This window comes from Aythya fuligula, chromosome 14 (genome assembly GCF_009819795.1).
Source record: "Aythya fuligula isolate bAytFul2 chromosome 14, bAytFul2.pri, whole genome shotgun sequence".
Classification (NCBI taxonomy): Eukaryota; Metazoa; Chordata; class Aves; order Anseriformes; family Anatidae; genus Aythya; species Aythya fuligula.
This window is the reverse complement of record NC_045572.1, coordinates 4561418-4581815: the sequence shown is the minus strand read 5'-3', so window position 1 is coordinate 4581815 and position 20398 is coordinate 4561418. Positions and strand designations below refer to the sequence as shown.

Here is a 20398-nt window from a genome sequence, read left to right as displayed (position 1 = left end):
GCATCGTGTTCTTTGCCTTGCCTTGCTGGATTCATCTGCAGTCAGTTCTCCTGGTGCCTTTTCCTGGTAAGGTTGCACGTCTCTGCTCCCCCAGAGGTCACGCAGTGTTGTGGTTCCCTCTGTTCTGTGGTTGCTGGTAGTGCCAGAGCTGATGTGATGAGCCTTGCTTCAGCTGAAACGTGCCACTAAGCAGAGATAAAACACACTCACTCATGGTCTGCTGGGGAGGAATACCTTTGCTGCTGCTATTGATACAAAAATACATCGGTATTGCGTCCTGCTAGCACAGGGTCTTCACTGTCAAAGGGAAGTGAAGGATCAATTTTATTATTTGTCAGATATTTGAGTCCTGGTAACTCCTCTGTGTCTTTAATATTTTCATTGTTACTTGCAGGTTGGCCTGTTCCGAAAATCTGGTGTTAAATCCAGGATCTTGTCTTTAAGAGAAATGAATGAAGCCAGCCCAAACAACGTATGTTACGAAGGGCAGTCAGCATTTGACGTGGCAGATATGGTGAAGCAGTATTTCCGAGACCTTCCCGAGCCTATATTTACTAGCAGGCTTTGTGAATCCTTCCTCCACATCTACCAATGTAGGTAACAAAAGCTATAGTTTTCCAGATCCTTGAATATCTTACGATACCTCAATATTCAGCTGTACAAGGCAGTGTCCAGACTGGGACTGGTGCTGTGTCCCTTATTAATCAGAGGACACAAGTCAGGCAGGACCTGGCTGAAAAGATGACCTCAGTGTGGATCTGGATTTAAATACTTGAGATCTGCATCTTGCAAGAGGTTTGTTTGAAGCTAGTTTTCTTTTTTGCATCTACAAACATTTGTGAGGAGCGCTACAGTTGCTCCGTCCAAAGGATGTGGAACCATTTCCTTCCATTTATTTTACACCTGGCCGCTGTTCTCCTCCTGTCTTTTGACAGAAACAGCAAGAGCTCTGCTCCCCATTCCTGTGCCACCTGTGACTTGCGCAGGTGCTCAGATTGCTGTATTTTGGAGATAGATAGGGACGGTGGTGCTTTCGCCAAGAAGCACGTTTTGTGTTTCCTGCGTGTGTGCATCTGCTGAAGGGAAGGAGCAGCAAACCCTTTGCCATGGTCAAAAACTGGAGAAACCCTTCTCCTGATGGGGATTCCTGGCAGGGTGAGCCTCACCCACCCTCCTGCAGGAGCTGCTGGGCACAGGGTCTCACTGGGCTTCAGTGAGAGCATCTATTCTCTGCATGCCTGAGGCTGAAAGGAAAAGACAGTACTGTAGGTATCCGCTCCAACTATCATGGCAGAGTAACATTTTGTGGGGAGAAAAGTCCCTTTTTGGATTGTAATCAGAGCCAGATCAGCGTAAGTTCGTTAGTAGGGCATTCAAGGAAAAAAACAAACAAACAAACAAACAAACAAACAAACAAAAAAACACAACTGTACTTGTGTGGTGTGAAGGCAATAATGGTCTTTGTGTTGTGAGCTAAAGCTTCAGTTCTTGTGGTTTCAAAGCCTTGCCTGGCACTCACTTGACAGATACTTCCTTGCAAATCACGTGTGATACCCATTGTTTTTCTGTTTTCAGACGTGCCGAAGGAGCAGCAGCTTCAGGCTGTCCAGGCTGCCATTCTCCTTCTCCCAAAGGAAAACCGAGAAGCTCTGAAAATCCTCCTGTTCTTTCTACGAGATGTGGTTGCTTTCGTTGAAGAAAACCAGATGACCCCAACCAACATCGCCGTCTGTCTCGCGCCGTCGTTGTTTCACCTCAACACCCTGAGGCGGGATAGCTCCTCCTCCACTCGGTATTGTCATCCTGGTGCTGGCATCGCTGCTGCCAGGAGTGTTCTCTGCTAGATCAATGCTTTCTGTAGCTGGCCGAGGACAAGTGTCTGCTTTGAATGGGGACAAAGTGTGCGTGTCACGGGGTTTGTCTCCAGTACAATTGGTGAGGTCCAGCAGGAGCTGACCACAGCACACACAGCTCTGGCAGCTGGGGGAAGGCCCTCGTGTCCTGCTCCTGACGACTTCCCACACGAGCCAGCCTGCCTCTTGGGCTCTTTAGGGCTGCCCACAGGTGCAGCGCCCCGCCTGAGCCCACCGCCTGCATGAAGGTGGTGCTGCCATGGGGCGTGCAGCTCCTGCACCAGGGACCTGAGCCTGGCGCAGCCCGAAGGCCCTGCAGATACCTGGCAGATTGCAGCAGCTGCTGGCACTTGTGCTGCTGGGTGATAAGGGGCTTGTGCCTGCCAAAGCGAGCCACGGGGATGCTGTACATTTATCTCAATAACTAAAAGTATCTGGGTTGCATAACATCGCCGGCTTGTACGTGCAGGGAGGAAGGTGCCCTTGGGCCAAAGCAGACACGCAGTATCTCGGAGAGCATTCGTGCCTTATCTGGTCTCCCGAGGCAGTGCTGTTTGTTTGCTTCACGCCGTGCTCCTGCGTACGGGCAGACACGTATCAGAGCAGAAAAGGACAGCTGGCTTTGATGGCAGCGCCGCGCACCCATCAGCGGAGCCAATTCATCAGCTCAGGTGGCGCTCTGAAGCTGAGGACTGCTTCCAGGGGGCTGCAGAAGCTGTCAGATGTGCTGTTGGCACCCGGCAGCGCAATAACACAGGCCCTGGAGAGCACAGAGAGGGCAGAGAAAGCACAAAGGACCTCAGCCTGAGTGCGGCTGGAGCCTGGGGCTGCCCAGGTGCCCCTGGGCTGAGGCAGCGCAGGGCAGAGGCGCCGCGAGGTCGGTGCCAGGGCTGCTGCAGCACCACGGGGCTCGGGGCAGCTGCTCCGTCCTGGTCCCACCTGCAGCCCCTCAGAGCGCCTGGGGAGCTTTGGGAGCCGTACCGCCTGGGGTCACTGCAGCGTGGCACTGCTGGGATCACACAGGGAAGCTGAGGTTTCTCTCTGCTGTCGTTGCTTTGAACCTTCTGCTTTTTTGTAACTGGGCATTGAGCTGCAGTGCAGGTTTTAGACTTCAAAGGGGAGGCTGACAGGTCTGGCTCGAGGCGCACAGCTGAGGACGCCTCTTATCTCCTGACGCATTTTCAAGCTGTTTGGCAGGAATGCACGTAGATAGAAGCATCAGAAGCCAGGATTAATGATGTCATGTAATGATTATGAATTAAAAGAGGGGACTGTTCTTGAAATCTGTTCAGTGTGGTTTGAGCCAAAAGGTTCTGCGTGGGCTTTGTGTGGAGCCTGATATTTGAAGGCTGCACACAAAGCAATTTGGGGTGATTGCTGTCTTTGGCCAGGTGTGATGATGTCTTGCAAGGGCAGACCTTGCTCCTGGTCAGTTCTGCCCCGGGCACATTCAGGGTGTGCTGGGAGCGAGCGATGGCTGTGCTGGATCTCGCTATGTGAGGCAACGCGCGCCTCATGCAGCACCTCCTGCTGAAGCTGCTGGTTTCCAGCCCCATGTTGTGCCTGGACAGCCTCTTGTTCACTGCCTGCCTTTTGCCTTCCCCATCCACAGATTGAGCCAGAGGAAGCACAGCCTGGGGAAGCCAGACCAGAGGGAGCTGAGTGAGAACCTGGCAGCGACGCAGGGCTTGGCCCACATGATCATGGAGTGCAATAGGCTCTTCCAGGTACACCGACTGCTGTCACAGAGCAACGCGTGGGGCAGGGGATGGGGGCTTGGGGCCAGCTCAGCACTACTGCTGCCCAGGGCTGCCCCCTCCCGTGGTGCTGCCGTGGGGAGCCCCAGCCGGGGCTGCGCCTCCTGTGCTGGGGGTGGGGGCAGAAGGTGAGGTTTGGCGGCTGGGGCCTGGCTGGAGTGCTGCCAGCCCTGCCTGTGCCTGACCTTGCACCCTGTTAATCTGTTCCTGGCCCTTGACCCGCAGACTGACTTCCCAGCTTGACCTCGGCCCTTCCCCGTCTCTGTGGACATTCCTGGCCAGCACTGGACTGTGGCTCACCCTGGTTGCTGTCACTGGACACGATCCTCACCTGGCTTGCTTCTGACCCCCCCCAGCTCAACCTCGGCCCTCCTCACCCCAGCTGTGTCTGATGATCGGGGCCGAGCTGGCCCGGTGCAGGCGGTGTGGGTCCGGGTGCTGTCCTGCGGCCCTGCTGTCACACCCAGCTCCTGGTCCCTTCCCTCAGGGAGCCACAGCCCTTGGTGCCCTCAGCTCAGGCCTCACACTGCCCCAAGCAGCAGGAAGCTGCCTCCTTTTAGCCCTCCTCGGCTGAGAACATCCCCGCCCCACGGCTCCCACCAGCACTGACCCAGCCAGCCCCATGCTCCTGAGTGACACCTGCCACCCCTGCCCCCAGGTCCCCGAACTGGCCAGTGACCCCGTTTATCCCAGCCCCACCGCAGGTCCCAATTTCCTCCGTGGTGGCCTGAACCCCCCCACCCAGCCCTCGCCCCCCCGGGGGTGCCCTGGCACCTGCTGCCTGTCCCTGCAGTCACCCGTGTGCCACCTGGGCTGGCCATGGGCCCGCAGCCATCCTGCACCCTGCTGCTGCCACCGGGGCACTGCGAGGGGCCACAACTGTGCCCCCCAGCCCACCGGGGAGGGGTCTGCTGCCAGGACTCAGGGATGGCCATGCCCCACGGCCCCGGCCCCGTCACTGCAGCTGCTCCCGGCCATCGCTGGACCCCGGCTGCTGTCGCCAGACCTGCCCCTGCCTGGCTTGGCCTCGTCACCAGCGGACGCGCCCAACGGCTGGACCCGGTGCCAGGCTGCCCCGCGTGCCCTGCACCGCTCAGGTAGCGTGGAGGTGAGCCCCCCGGCTAATGGATGGGGGAGGCTGTGGGCCACGTGTCACACACACACACACGTGTGGCTGAGCTACAGCTCTGTACCTGCATTGCCGTGTACATGCACAGACACACACGCAGCAAGCAGCTCCATCAAGCCCAGCACCGCCTCTGACAGTCGCACAGCCTCAGCTCTGCGCTGCTTCCCCTGGTGCACCAGAGCTCCCAGCAAATCCCACAGCAAAGGCGGCTTTCGGCAGCCACGGCCAACTGTTAGCAGCCCGGTGCACAGCTTGGGACAGATGAGCAGAGAGGCTCGGTGGCTCTGTAGGGAGTTAGAGCGCTGCTGCTGCAGGGAGAGATATTTCCCCTGTGCCATCCTCTTGAGGGAGCGCAGTCATCGGTCTGCTCTTCCCCTGGGGTTCCTGCTCCTCTGGGGAGAGCTGCCGCCTGCCTGCCAGCCCGCAGCAGTGCTGGTGGCCGCGGGAGCTCCGGCTGTGCCAGCTGCTGGCAGCGCTGCTGGGTGGCACCTGGGAGCAGGCTGGCACGGGCAGCACGCAGTGCTGGAGGGCGGCTGTGCAGGGCAGGGCTCCCTGTCCTTCAGCTGCCTCCTACGTGCTGCTGCCCCCCCGCACACGCAGCGATGGGAATGTGGGTTCCTGCAGGTGGTACACCCCCCAGCAGGACAGCAGAGTACGGGCTGTGTTGTTTCACATTCCCCTGGTGTTTTACACTGAAGTTCAGTCCCTGAGTGCAGTGTTTGATCTCTCCTGCAGGTACCTGCCTGCTGCCTCCATCAGCTCACTGACGACATCCATGAAATGAGCAGCACCAGGGCCTTGCTCTGCTGGCCTGGGTGAAACTGCTCGGCTCCCGTGAGAGCTCCGTGCTTAGCTGAGGGATGTCAGAGCTAACATCAAAAGCTGGGTGACCTGCTCGCACGTGGACTTGGCAAATAAGGTAAAGGTGATGCTGGATATAATCAGAACAAGGTCAGCTCTGGGATTGTGTGTGTCCATATGGTGGTTGGGTGGTTTCCCAGAAGGACACTTGGGTGTTGTCATAGCTCTCAGCCCTCCAACAACCTGTAGGCTACAGCAGAGCAGCCCTGGGGGTGGGCATGGGCCTGTGCGGTTCAGTTCCTGCGCACAGAAGTGCTCTGAGCTGTGTCCACAGCCTCTCATCTGCCTCTGTACCTGCAGCTTCTGAAGTCATGCTCCTGTGTCCCCTCCCGTTCTTACTTCCCTTCCTCCCTCAGGGTGCTGCTCCCCTAGAGCACCTTCCCATAGCAGAACCCCACCCCAACAGACACAGACACCTCCAGATGTTCAGTCCTTTTATTGTCACCCCACAGGGAACAGCTACATCCTCTGCACGGGCTTAATGCCCAGGATGTCAAAGCCCTTGGCCATGATCATGGCAGTGGCCTCGCACAGCAGCAGCCTCCACATGTTCACCTTCACGATCTGGCCTGCAAAAACATCAAGGTAGGAGATGGAGCAGCTGCTCAGAACCAACACCGCCCTTCCTCTGGGGACCCACCCACCCACCACCTGCCCTGGGGCTGGGCACGGCGAGCTCCCTCCCCTCCTCTCGGAGCCAGGCTGACTGACCAGCCACCGAGTTTCAGCCGCCTGGCTGCTCGCAGCTCCTGCTCGACCTTCCTGCTCACGGACAGAAGATGGCACAGCTGTGCCAGCCGCCTTCCATCCTCCCACCTGGCAGCATTTGCTCTGCAGCAGCTGGTAACACAACACCAGCCCTCCCGGGACCAGGAAACGCCCTGCGCATCGCCTGTGCTCTGGCTTGTGCCAAGGCACGTGCAGCCCCATAGGCCAACACTCACCGCTCTGCCTGTCCTTCTCAACGCAGTAGCAGTTGTCGTAGAACTCAGTGAAGGTGGTGGCCAGCTCATACAGGTAGTCACAGAGCGTGTGCAGCAACAGATCCTCCAGGATTTTCTGCAGGATCTCGGGGAACCTCAGGATGCACTTGCCCAGCTTCCACTCCTTCTCGTGGTCCAGGACGAGCACCTCCTCCCTGGCTGCCTTCCGCAGCATCTCCTCGTCGATGTTGGCCAGGCGAGCAATAGCCCTGCAGTGTGCCAGAACTGTGTGTAAGGTCCCACCGCCAACCCTGCCCCAGGCCTCACAGCGAGCCCTCGGGGCACTGCAGGGGACTTGGCAGGGCCCGTGCTGCCAAGCCAAGCAGGGCTCAGTGTGCCAGAAAAGCTCTGTGGGGTATGGCAACGGTGAGCAGCTGCTGGAACACAGACTCACCCCTCTCTGGCCACCCAAATCCTCAAAAGGAATTACCTAGAACCTTGCAGCTCCCTCCCTGCTAGCTAAAGGGCCCGGGATGCCTTTGGTGCATGGCACACAGCAGGGCCCTGTGTCAGGTAACACAGGACACAGTCTCCAAAGACAAATACAAACTTGCAACAGAGCTGGCTTCTCATACCAACTAACCCTACCAGCACTGACGCAGCTACGTCACTCCTTCCCCCACATCTCCTTTGCACAAAGGAGAGCATCAGAGGCTAGCTCCGAGTGACTCCCAACGTGCTCAACCCACCTGATCCGCGTGAAGGCATACAGCAAATAAGCAGCTGTATTTCCTCGGTCATCCAGCATCTTGTCGAAGGAGAACACGTAGTCATTTAGTCTGTTGTGGGAGAGATCTGCGTATTTGATACATCCAAACGCGACTGACGTCTGGGCAGCTCTCAGCTCTTCTGCCGTGAGGACCTGTTACGATTTCAGAACAGGTGACAGTCAGGAGGAGGAACGCCCTCAGGAGCCACAGCACGCAGCCTTGGGCACAGCGCGGCTCAGGAGCAGAGCGCCGGCAGCTGTGAGGAGCTCACCCACAGGGTACGTGGCACAGGCTCACACCCACCTCCAGGGACCAGACCCCATCTCTGCCCCTCGCTTCTCTTGCATTCAGACAGCGTGGCCGCCCTGCTCAGGCTAATGCTGACTGCACTGCCCCTGCTCCTGAAGGCCCAAGGACCCATCGTGTTCTTGCTACCACACGCGTTTGACATTCACCCTGTGCTCTTGCTTCTCACAAACACACATTTGCCCCTGCAACCCCTGCAGAGCATTTTGGATAATCCAGACTCTCATAAAACACCTCTCTGGTACAGCAACACCCTGTCGGCAGGGCAAAGCACTCTGTGTCTGAATCATGTGTGTCCTTGGGAGATCTTTATGGTGTATTTTTTTCCCCCGAGCTTCCTGCTATTCCCATTTAAAAGAGGAGCTTTCAGCCTGTGCTGCGCAGCACCCAGGAGCTTCACCTCCCAATTCCACTGCCTCACACGGTGCTCGGGCAGCCTGCTCCTGCCCCATTCTGTGGCCCACGCCGTGCAGCTCTCTCCATGCGATCAGCACCCACGGCAGAACCTCTTTAAGCAAAGGCCGTCTGGCCAACTCAGCCACAGTGCCCGAGGGAGAGCGTGAAGCCTGACCCCAAAGTGCCCCGCACACCCCCAGCCCAGCAGGCCGAGGCTGCAATTTCACATCCCGCCAGGCCCAGCTCCCCTCCCGGCTCCCCAAAAAGCTCTGCAGCACCAGCCGGCGGCCAGCTCGCTGCCTGCAGCTTCCATTTCCTCACAGCTACGTACCCAGGGGTTGTCCTTTCCCCATGGCAGCACCCTCCTGCCCCAGCTGCTCCCAGATAACACCACTGATTCTGCACACATCCCACAGCACCTCCCGGGCAATTTGGCTGCATCCATATTCTCAGCTCACACTCAGAATGTGGAATTTGTAAGTTTGTGAACAAATCTGGGAAGTTCTCAGGAAAGATGAGCTACCTTGTCCCGTTCCTTGTCTTTCAGCTTGTCCATGGCTCGTTTCAGCCCTTCTTCCAGCAGATCTATGAGGCGCACTGTGTCCCCTGAACGAGTTTTGAACTTCTTCCTGAAAACACACAGCCAAAATGACCACCTGTGTAAGAGGCAAAACACTCCCACCCTCTGCCTAGCGTGTGCCCAGACAGATCCAGGACATGCACCTGAACTGCTCGCAGGAATTTCCCCTGCTCAAACCCTTGGCTGATAAAAAAGCACATGCCCACAAATTGCTCTGTATTGAAGAAATTGACACCAGGCAGCTACACCTAGCAGGAAGTGCAGGAACCTGCCAGAACACAGGTGGGGACCTGGGAGGGGCAGGAAGGCTCCACCACTCAGAGCTGTCCCAGGCATTAGGAAGGACACAACACCAGCACACGACTCCAGCCCAGCAAGGCACCTTTACTTTTGTAACAAACCTACAGCAAAACCTCTCGCTCTGCAGCGCCACGAGGCTGTAGGAGCGCACTGGTTGTGTCACTTCACACAAACACCTCCAGAGCACAAGGGAGCCGGCAGACCAGACCCCAGAGGTTCTTTTCCCAACTTTCATTCCATCCACCACAGGGCAGGCAGGGAACAAGGGAAGTACAGCCTTTACCATGGCCACTCAATATTCACACCACCTTCCTCAGCACTGCCACCAGCCGTTCCCCGTGCTGATTCCTGGTCCTCTCCCCAAACAGCAGGCAGCAGAGGCCAGGCCCCAGAAGGAACCAGACTGCAGCACCAAAACCACGTGCCTCAGAGGGCCCTGACACGCAGTACAGCGACGCAGGTACAAGTAACTGTGCAGCACGTGATGTGTTTTGCTTGGTGGGGAATGGGCAAGTCACTCAAGCATCCAGAGCACACACAGAGGAAAAACTACCTCCAAAGACTTACTTGTCTTCTCCCAGCACCACTCCGAATGCAGCGTGGGTCACTCTGGTCACTTTGGGATCGTACCAGCCGATCATCTGTCCAGCTGCAAACACTGTCTGCAAATGCACCGACTGCAAGGAACAAACACCAACAGCCAGGTCTCAACCCACGCTTCCAGGTAGGGTTTTCCTGACAGCTTCACCACCTTCACAATGAGACTGTAAATGTTTCTAGCTCCACAGAAGAGCTCCACCTCAGAAAGTTTAACCTTTCAGAGGGTTTGCCTGGCTTACAGAAGCAGCAACCAGCAAATTCACATCACTGCTCAGACACGCTGCTGACAACCTTGTGTTTCCTCAGATAAGAAGAGGCCAATGTGTAAGCAGCACAAATCTCATTTCGGACTATTCTACTGAGATTTAGGTTTAACCAACCTCCAGTGGTGACTGGGTATCCGTAATCATTTGGGATCTCCAGGGCTCTCCACGGAGATCACCAGTCACCAAATTAGATCCCCCATTACACTAATGAGGACAAAGGGCAATATACCACGCCTGCAGCATTCTACCTACAACACTGCTGTATCTGTCATTTAAATACTTTCTGATCTGTAGCAGCAGTGACAGAAGGGGCTGACGTACTCACCTGGCCACTGTCCACAACATAAATGAGGATATCAGCCTTCTCTTCACGCAGCCTGTGTCTAAGGGCAGCTAAGTCTGATGTGTCATACGTGTAACCTCCATCTGATTTCATGATCGTCAGCGGGACGGGGAAACCTGGCACAAAGACAATCTTCCGCCCATCGTCCACCTGGACAAATCCTAGGAAAGCAACAGAACACATCGTGTGTCACATCACGGGGGGAGGCTCGGGGGGCAGGACAAGGACACGTCCCATTCCAGATGCTACCAGAAGGAAAGCACCATGCACTCACATTAAAAACTGATGTCTAAAATGAAAATAAAAAGAGAATTCCCTCACCAGCCGTGTCATATTTTGTATTGCACTTCTAGAACAAAACAGCACGCACAAGAAAGCAGATCTGGTCAGATCTGGCCTTTCTAAAAGGGACCTAGAGTTTCTAAATCTAAACAGGACCACATAAAACCAGAGACTCATTATGGTCCATTTGGCCTCTTGTGAGTCTCAAAGTCAACATGATCCCAACATGCCACTGTCTTCAGAGAGACTTCTCAGATTCAAGTTCTCCTCTACTCCCAACACCAAGACTGAGAAGTCTCTCATACACTGCTCCTTGAGTATCTGCTGAAGATGCAGTGAATTCCAGTAGTACCTCACACTATTTCCTACAAACATCACACACAAACTGCTCTTGGTGTCAGCAGATTCACACTTTCTGGAATGATACACGTAAGACTCAGTTCTGCTAATGCTTCTTTGGGAGGAAATTCCACCAAAGATCCACTCAGGAAACGTTACTGAGAAAAAGAGCAAGGGTGTGGAAAATGCAGCTTTGCAAGAATGAGTCCTACACCTCATTGGATAGGAGTGGGGTTACCTCGCTCATGCTGACATCTGCAGAATTTCTGATTCCAAGACCAAAAGCCTCACCTTTATCTTCAAATTCTTTCACAATATCTTTCATCATCTCTTGGTAGAATGACTCCCCTCTCTCGATGAGTGTGATGTCCAGGCAGTTGTAGATTTTCTGGAACTCTTGAGGAGGGAAACGGATCAAAATACTTCCATTAAACGTACACAGTGGGAATTCAGTGACATATGTTTACCAATGGGTACAGCAAATCCCTAAATGTTTTCTGTCTCTGGGTCAAGCTATCAGACTAGGACTCAGACTAGACTGAGGAGACAAAAGTTTTAGCTGAAACCCTCCACAGGCAGCCCAGTACTTTGGCTCTATCATCCTTTTACTTTAAGCTTCTTATAGCAGGGCGGCAGCGATTTCTTTAAGAAAACAAGAGGATGGACTCGGACATAAAGGTGAGGAAAACCACACTGTTCAACTGCTGAGACATGTTTCTGAACCTGGCAAAGTCACCTTTCCGCGACACGTCACAGATCAGTTCCCACGCTTTAATGAAGTCTGGGTTTTTGCTCTGCAGCAGCACCACACATTGGTAGGCTCGTTTCTTAAACTCCTCCTCTGTGTCAAATCTCCTCTTGGATTCCTATGGTAAAACACACTACATGAACGAAGCACCTGTTTTCCCCCGAAACAACGGGGGGGACTTTCATAACAGGCTCTCAAAGCACACTTGTCTCAAAAGACAAGCCCTTTAATCACGCCCCACATGGACAACTCGAGACCAGATCCATTATCTATTGGCAGGTAATTGCAATAATCTATTAACATGATTCCCTTTGTTTCTCTAAAACTGCGCTGCAGGTTTGTAAACCTCCTAAACCTGCTTTTTAGGTGTTGACATAAATATCACGTTTATTTGCTACAAATACCTTGTAAAAAGCTTGGAGATCCCCAATGGGAGGAGAAACAGTTAAGTAATCTGGAAATTTGTCTTGGAGGTGAGCAATGAGCATTCCGAACTGGGTGCCCCAATCTCCTAAATGGTTTAACCTTGAAGCAATTAAAGAGAACAATAAAGATGATTTCTCAAACATGTATTTTAAAATCGTACATTTTAAATATGTGTATTCTAGAAACCAAACACACATAATACGAGAAGCAGAAAAGCAAGCTGCCCTCTTCCCAAGGTTCAATGCAGCGAAGCTGTTGCCCATCTGGATCCCTAACCCTGCTACACTTGCTCAGTTCAGGAGCTTACTGCAGAGAGGATTATTTATGAAGTGCTTATCAAAAAGCCCAATACCGACCGAAGCGTACAGAGGTACTGCAGACATTTAGCCAAAGCAGCCCATCCCATCCCAAAATCAGCTCTCACCTCAGAACGTCATAACCTGCGAACTCGAACAGGCGGCACATGCTTTCCCCAATGATGGTGGACCGCAGGTGACCAACATGCATCTCCTTGGCAATGTTGGGGGAAGAGAAGTCCACCACCACCTTAGACACAGTACAAAAGAAATACATGAATAAAGGCAACAGCCATCACCACATCCCATGTGTTTCACGGGGGGGTGTTGGGAGCCCTGGGATATCCCTGTCCCTCACCCCCCAGCGACCACAGCTGGTACACGTGGGCCCACCGATGGCCCCCAGACCCCAAGTGACAAAAATGCCACCCCGACAAACAGCTGACACGGCCATCTACTCAACAAATCTCTCTGGAGGGGGATTTCGAAGCTGTCCAGCACACACTTCAGCTGCACGTGTGCAAGATGCCCCCCTCCGTACTGCCATACCTTTTTCCTTTTGCCAACAGCCGGTGGTTGAACTCCGTTCATCAATAAACTGCTCAGCTGCTTCGACACAAAATCCTTTCTCAAGTGGACATTGATAAAACCTTTGGAGGAGAAAACCAGCAATGAGTGTTGGGGCTGCAGAAGTGCTTTAAGGCACTTTTTCAATTTCTGTTTCCTCGCATCAAGGACAAGAGCATATGAAGTTAGCTTGAATAAACGAAATTTTTTCAGCAACAGGACAGTAAAGACGTCACTAGAAGACAATTTCTGCTCCCACATTAACAGAGCCTTCTATTTGTGTTTCACACAACCGCAGCAGTCAGATTCTGCAAGCAAGACCACTGACAACTCCCTTTTTGCACGCTGTCACTCAAAGCTGAACCTATAAAACCATTCTTTATGAGAAAGTAAATGATCTTGCCAGGGTTTGCAGGATACAAAACCAAATTCTGCTTTCTAGCCTTCTTTTACTTCTCCTTCTTAGAGCTAGTGAATGAAGTGCCCAAGCATCCTGAAGGCCTGGGCCATGATCCTTGCCTTTACACTGCAGCCCTGAGGAACAGGAGCCCTCATATTTATTTCTGCCTGGGTACAGGGCCGAGGCAGAGGCAGCAGTCAACAGCCTCCGTGCTGAGAGGGCAAGGCCTCCTCGCCACCCACCCAACAGCCAGCACTCCCGGTCTCAGCTGAGCAGGGCACACCTACATGTATTTCTCCAGTGGTTTTGTATGACTGCGACCCTACACCCATCACTAATGTTCAAAGGTGCAAGGCTGATCCCTCAAGGATCAGTGGAAAAAATTCTAAATAAAGGGCTGAGGACTGCAGCAGCCAAGTTACAACAGAGGCAGATTGCTGCTGCTGCACACCTCTGGGGGCTACAGAGCTCACCAAGACAGAAGCAGCTCACTCATCCCATAATACCAGTTTTAAATAACACAACAGCTGAACTCAGCTCAGCTTCTCTGATCCCCATCCTGTATAAAATTGCCCTAACAGCTTTAAAACATACAAGGGGTAGAGCATGAAAGTACCGTACCAGGCCCAGCAATTTCAACCTTCTCAATGCACTCGTTCGCAGGAATATTTTTTGTTATTTTCTCAGCAATTTCTCTTGGACTAACCTTCTGTTCCTTGGTTTTGAGCAGGATCTGAAATGCAACAAGAAGATCCAGTAAAATTCAACCCTCCAAAACATTCCACAAAAGAAACAGAAAGCACAGACCCTACTGTGCATACCTGCCACACTGCTGATCGTTACAGCATCTTTGCAAAACAGTAAAGGCTTGGAAAGGGCAAGAAAAGAAACCTTCTGTAGGGATCAACTTCAATGCTACCCAAACTACAGGGAAAAAAAAAAACACATGCAAAACCAGATAATAAGCATGCTGTACCAGCTTACTGCAAGTCCTCTGAATCATTCCAGGAACAGTCCCTGCACTCCTGTTACTCCGAGGAGCGAGCAGAGCTCCTGGCTCCAGCCCCAGGCATTAATACGCTAACGAGCTCCCAGCACACAGAACACATTTGTGAGGGCTGTTTCCACGCCAGTGCAGCGGAGGGAGAGGTGGCTGCCTGGCACGTAGGGGTGCTGCCCGGTCAGGACGCGTCCTGCTCCTCCCAGGGGACACCCCGCAGGAGCAGGGTGCCACGGGGAGACGCACCACGTCCCCACAACTTCAGCTGGTGGGAAGGACGTAACCTGCTGCTCTCAGAGAAAGGACTGCTGCACCCCCTGCCTCTGCTGTGCTGCTTATGCTGTGATGTGTGAGTGTCCCCAGGCTGAGGCCCCGCATACCCTGTGTGCCTCTCCAAGGAACAAACTCCACAGCCAAGCCCAGCACGAGGAGCTTGGCTCTGCTGACAACCGTGAACTTGAAGCCGTGGCTTGACGAGGACTGTTCAGACACGGAGTTATGCGAACATCGCTGACACTGGGAAGCCAGGACTGCTCAAGAATCCTAACAGAGACTTAATTGGGGTAAAGCAGCGGTCAGAAAAATGGCAAAGCCCTGAACGCGTGTGGCAGTGCAGTCACCCAGCGCGCTCCTCTGGCCAGAGCCCAGCCACAGCATGCGAGCAGCGCTAACGAGACCGAGGAAGACGGCTCGGGTCTGTGCGGGCTGCTTCCGCCCTGGCACTTCAGGCCAGGAGCCTGCTGGCTGGCACGTACCGGTGCTGCCCGCGAGCTAAACTCACTGGGGCACGACAACAGACGTGGAGACCACAGGTCACAACCTGGGCCAGTGTCAGGGCAAGTTCAAGATTAATCTAACATCAAGAAAGGTGAATTAATAACAGAACACAAAAATAAAAGTTGCTTCTGTTGTGAATGTACACTGTAAAATAAAAGATCTGTGATTACAAAGAGTCTGCCTATTCGCTCCAAGGCATCAATGCGTTGGAAGCAGGGGCAGCCAACACCTCACACAGAACGCAGCACCTTTCTCCCTCACCTCCTGCTTGTACTCCGACACAGACCGATCCCACTGAGCAATGCCTGAAATGTCTCCTGTTCTGTCCGGGCTCTCTTTGGCTAAGTATCTCCTACAAAGCAGCAATGCCATAATTTTTGAGGTTGATACTTGCCAGGATTAAAAAACACAGGCTCCTTCCTTTGCACATACATCAGAAGTGTTCTGCAAAGCAGAGCTGTTGTTACAGCTGCCTGAAAACCTCCAAGGCCAGAGCATCATAACAACACAAACACACGTCCTGAGCTTTGATCGGTTAACAGAAAATACAGATGCCCACTGACCACAGATGCTCACAGCAGCCCCTTGGTGAACGGTTGGGTAACAGCAGCCAGAGGAACACGAGCATCAAGTGGGCACAGACTGGGCCGTTTTTCTGTGGCACACACGTGTAACTCAGACACTCTCCTGCCTCACAACAGTCATCTAAACATGACATCTAAACATGAGACTGGAAGACCTGCCTTGTGAGGGCCAGCGTCTCCTAAAATACTGTTAAATATTCAGTAAGTTCTCAGCCCAGAGGCAACGAACCTAAAACAGTTCCAATATTGCAGCTCTCAGGGTGCTGTCTACCACTTAGCTTCCAGCAGGCAACATTCCCACTTCGCTTCCCTCTGGAAGGTCGTTCAGATTTACCTGTGTTATGCCCATGGCGCTGTTGCACTGATAATCCCCAAATTTGGGCTGCTGGCTTGGGGTCACCACTAGTGGAGGGTTTTCTAAATCTGGGTACGCAGCCTGGATAGCAGCTCCGAAGACCTCCTGAAGACAGCTGTTGATATTAATCATGCTTTTCGCTGTTTTACTTCTTTCCTCTTGAAGGCTCTGAAAAAGCAGAACACAAAAGGCGTGTGAGGAGCAGTCACATCCTGCTCTGCTTCTCACTCTTCTGTCAGTGACCCTGGCAGGGACCTCCGCTGGGCTGCCTGTTACATGACCACTCAACACAGAGCAGCGTGGGCTTATTAACCCACTGACATTTTGCATAAAGCAAAGACCCAGGAAACATTTCAAGTGCCACCGACACTTAGGACACGAGAATGCAGAGAGAGCATGCTGTCACACCTTACTAGCTGTAACAAACGGACGTAATTAATTTACCTTGTCCTAATGACAACAAAAGCACGTAACGCAGTGCTAATTCCTCATTCCCTTACCTTCCGAAGGAAATTTAACCGATATTTAAGTTTTGCGTTTTCGTCTCGCAACCCTTCCAAACTCGGGGAGATTCCCAAGCATCCAAAATTCTTCAGGCGCTCGACTTCTGCAGTTAGCAACTTAATCTCGTTTTCCTGAAAAGCAAATTAAATGGACACACTGTGATTCCTGGAGAAAGGGAACAGAAGATGAGGAGCGGCAGGATCTTTATACACTTCTGGTTGTGTCTCGTAAAGGTAACGACAACGATGTGTAAGTAGAATATTTCCAAACAATCCTCGTTTAAAGATGGTTTCTATTTGTGCCGAAAACATGGATCTGACACAATCTTAAAAATGGTCAGTGTGGTAATAATCTTACTGATCTCAAGACAGAAGCACAAGAAAGACAACAGGTCAAGCTAATGAAATTTAGGCTCAAAAAAAGGGCATTTTCTCCAGCTTTTGTATCTAATAAAGATGTCAAAGTTTTGATTCCAAACTCCCTGCAGCCTCCTTCAAGCTTCAGCCAGTTCCACTCTCACTAGCTAGGCCACGTTTTCTCCTTCAGAGGGTGAAACCACAACCGCTCGCACAACTCCAGCAAGCTCCAACGCCGACGTGACAGAGGTGCCCAGGAGTCAGTGTGCTGCCTCACAGCCGTGTTGGCAGCGTGTGCTCCCACCTCCCCACTCAATCCTGCCTTACCTTGGCGTTAAGGTGTTTAGGAGAAAACGGGAATTTCATTTTTATTCTCCAAATAAACAAACTTCAGCTTTCAGCTGTCTTGCCCCCCGCCTTCTCTAGGTGAAGCTGGGAGCAGCGGCGGAGCTGTGGGTGCTGACCCAGAGCCTCCCCTCACCCACGGGCACTTTTATAACCAGGGAGAAGCTGCTGCAAGGAGCAGGACCTCCCCTCACGCAGCACCCCCGTGAAACCAGGGATCTGAAACTTCATCTCTGAAGTCCACCTCTTTTCCTCCCCTGGCCCATCAGCCACAAACCTGGTCCACAAACACGCCCAGAGGCTGCAGGAACTGTCCCAGCAGCGCTCGTGTCGCTGATGCGCTCGGCGGGGGTTCTCACAGCAGGGAGCAGCCCTGGCTAGCATCAGAGGCAAATAGGCCACCAAAACCTTATCAAAAGGGCTTGCTTACTCGAAATAACCAGAATATTTCATTAAGGAAAAAATTGGGGTCATCAAATCCCCTGGCCCAGTGTTACCACCGAACAGCAGCTCCCACAGGTGCCAGCAGAACCAACTGCAGATGCTCAAAATTCCTGAGCTGGGCCCAAAACCATCTTAAGACTGCCCTATTTATGGAGCAAGCTGAAAATCAATACTTTTAAGGTCATTCTTCATTCGCGCTTGGGCTTCAGCATTTCCAGTGCACTTCTTTTAATATCCTCAAGGTCTCCACTACAGGAGAACAGGATGCTTCCTGCAGTTTCAAGCATGAAGATACAGGGCTTTGGGATTAAAAAACCCAATCAAAACCTCTGTTTTGGCACTTATCAAACCCAAATTACCTAAAAGCAATGCTGTATATTAAAAATAACTCACTGCAAATACCCCATTTGAGCTGGTCCTTTTGCAGCTTAGTACTTTTTTTTTTTTTTTTTTTTTTTTTTTTAACAAAGGCAGGCATCGCCCCGCACCCCTCAATCAGCCTGGTTTGCTCTTGCATACATACACCTACCTTCCCCCTTGACAGATTTTTGTCTTATTTTATACTTTTCTTATTGGCCTGACCTGGTAGCATTTGATAGAACTCACAGATGTGTTTAAAAAAAAAAAACCTGACAACTTCAAATTTAAAATAGTGGAAGAGGGATTTCATTGCATTAACGAGCAGTTGTTTTACTGTAAATTTAAGTAAGCAGCATTGCAGCAAACTGACTTAAGACAATGCTGGAGCAGCAACACAAATAATTGAAGTTTAAACTCACCTAATTCCCCCTCTGTCTGTACAAACCACCACAGTTGATGTGCTTTACAAAAGCACAAACTTTCTGTCCTACTCTAGTATCACACTACCTGCAAGCTCCGTGCCCACGCAGGACCACCCGCTGTGCAGCAAAGCCGCCAGCTGCAGGACAGGCCAGCGAGTCAGACCCTTGGGAGAGTTTTGCACTGAGGCCAAATATCGCACAGACCCAGAAAGTTTTTTTGTTTTCTGCTTTTGAAATAAATGGGCATCCCTACACGTCCCAGCCCCCGAGCAGCTCTCAGGTACTCTTCCTGCATTACAAATACCCCCGGGCTGCAGCCCCTGAGACCTTTCAGCACCCCTGGGGAGCCTTTCAGAGCAGAATTCATTTCTGGTCATCCTCCACAACCACAACTCCTTCCAGCCACCCAAGGCAAGGCTTGCAGGAGACGAAACGACCAGAATGTTACCACAGCTTTCTTCCCCGTGTTAATGCTATAAGCCAGGCCGAGCAGAGGCTCCTCCACCCGCACGGCCTCAACCCCCACCCCGCGGGCTGAGGAACGGCCGAGCCCCGGGGCCGGGGCCGCTCCCCTCACACCGCCGGGCGCTGGGGGCTGCTGCTGGGCCCCGCCTCGCCCCCGCCTCCCCCTCGGGGCAGCCCCGAGCCCCCCCAGCAGCCGGACCCGGGACACCCGCCCGGCCCCGGCTCTGCCCCCCGCACCTGCCGGCCCAGCCGTGCCACAGCCTCCGCCACGCGCGGCTCCATCCCGGGCTGCGGAAGGGGAAGGGGAAGGGAGGGGACGGCAGGAGGCGGGCGGGGGGGGCCGGGCCCTGCCGCAGCGCCGCCTGGTGTGGCGGAGGCTCCGCTGAGGGCTGGGAGGGGGACCCGGTGCTGCCACCCCCCCCCCCTCCAGTGTCCCCCCCCAGCCGTGTCCCCAGGCAGCACACCGTGTCCCCCCTCCCCGTGCCCCCATTTCTGCCGAGCAGCGCTGTCCCCTCAGCTCCACCCCCCCCTGCCCGGCACACCCCCGGGCTGTCACGGCGCAGCAAAGCAGGAGGCCGGTGGTGCAGGAAGGCTGCTTTATTGGGACAGGGGCAGCGAGGCTGCGGCCCTCCACCCGCGGCACGGCATCAACAGGCGGCTCCCCCCCGGCCCCAGGGCCCCCCAGGCCCCCCCCATACACAGCAGAGCTCACGGGGCCTCCGTCACCCCGCACACGGGGCCTCGGTCACAGCGGCGCGGGGTCAGCTTATTGCAGTCCAGCCTGGAACAGGAGGAGCTGTACAAAAAGTCTAAAGAGGGTTATTGAAGAATAACAGCACCTGATGCTGGATTTGTTCTCATTTAAAATTCTATTTCCCAAAAAATACATTCCTAAATATACAAACTATACAATCTTGTCACTTTAATGCTGGTTTTTGTGATGATGCAACTCAAGCTAGAAGTCTTTAAAACATCCACATACTGACGAAAGCTCTAATGTACAAATGCCTCGGTGCCTTCATAATACCACATAAATAACTTCAAAAACCAAACTGCATTTGTAGAACTGTCCAGAAAGCAAATACTTTATGGTGATCACACGTCGTCCGCAGAGAGCGTTGGAATGTTGATCCTCGGCCGTGTGAAAAATGCCATTTTCTCTCTAGAAAGAGATGACCAGGTGTTAGTGCAACAGAAGTCCTGCCAGCAATGTCTATCATCTACATGAGAATTTATCCCACCAGCTGTCACCACGAAGAGCAGCAGCACGCCCTTGCACAAGCTACACCTTTTATTTACACAGCATACATGAGGTACTGTTACAGTTAAGCTCACGGTGCTGACCTTATCAAAAGAGCCATTTCAGAAAGGCTCGTTTTTTACCATTATGAGCATGTTACTTACAGAAGCAAAGGGCTGCTTCTGCATTAAGCAGAGGATTTGCAAATTTGGTGCCAGGTGAGGAATGGTTTGGAGTAGTTCTAGGTGCCTTGTGATCGCTTGCAGTGCTGCAGCTAATTTCTGACTCTCAGATCTTAGACTTTGATATGAAAATACAGAAATTTGTTGAAGCGGAACCGTTAACTACTACAAAGATGAACTTTATCAGTACCTTAGGACTCCACAAAAAAAGTCAAGGTAGTC

General features: G+C 53.0%; 3 protein-coding genes across 3 annotated transcripts in view; 1 reads left to right on the top strand and 2 right to left on the bottom strand.

Annotated features, from left to right (window-relative positions):
- The window catches only part of LOC116494857 (rho GTPase-activating protein 7-like), a 40300-nt gene extending 36369 nt beyond the window's left edge, over nucleotides 1–3931 (top strand). Inside the window, exons 8-11 of the mRNA XM_032196967.1 lie at nucleotides 395–593; nucleotides 1576–1792; nucleotides 3466–3580; nucleotides 3836–3931. Of these exons, the coding sequence (XP_032052858.1) occupies nucleotides 395–593; nucleotides 1576–1792; nucleotides 3466–3580; nucleotides 3836–3853 (549 nt within the window). The 3' untranslated portion in view covers nucleotides 3854–3931. The remainder of the gene's footprint in view (nucleotides 1–394; nucleotides 594–1575; nucleotides 1793–3465; nucleotides 3581–3835) is intronic.
- A 2086-nt stretch (nucleotides 3932–6017) lies between these two features.
- Nucleotides 6018–19040, bottom strand: RARS1 (arginyl-tRNA synthetase 1). Its single transcript, XM_032197057.1, has 15 exons — nucleotides 18992–19040; nucleotides 16359–16493; nucleotides 15838–16026; nucleotides 13764–13875; nucleotides 12725–12825; nucleotides 12304–12425; nucleotides 11858–11978; nucleotides 11442–11571; nucleotides 10997–11101; nucleotides 10067–10245; nucleotides 9443–9552; nucleotides 8519–8624; nucleotides 7273–7445; nucleotides 6545–6792; nucleotides 6018–6169 (listed from the first exon to the last, which is right to left on the bottom strand). The coding sequence occupies exons 1-15, from the start codon at nucleotides 19034–19036 to the stop codon at nucleotides 6060–6062; spliced, it is 1986 nt and encodes a 661-aa protein (XP_032052948.1). The 5' UTR covers nucleotides 19037–19040; the 3' UTR covers nucleotides 6018–6059.
- A 419-nt stretch (nucleotides 19041–19459) lies between these two features.
- Nucleotides 19460–20398, bottom strand: part of WWC1 (WW and C2 domain containing 1) — a 69587-nt gene continuing 68648 nt past the window's right edge. The window contains exon 23 of the mRNA XM_032196935.1: nucleotides 19460–19916. Coding sequence (XP_032052826.1) covers nucleotides 19850–19916 — 67 coding nt within the window. The 3' untranslated portion in view covers nucleotides 19460–19849. The remainder of the gene's footprint in view (nucleotides 19917–20398) is intronic.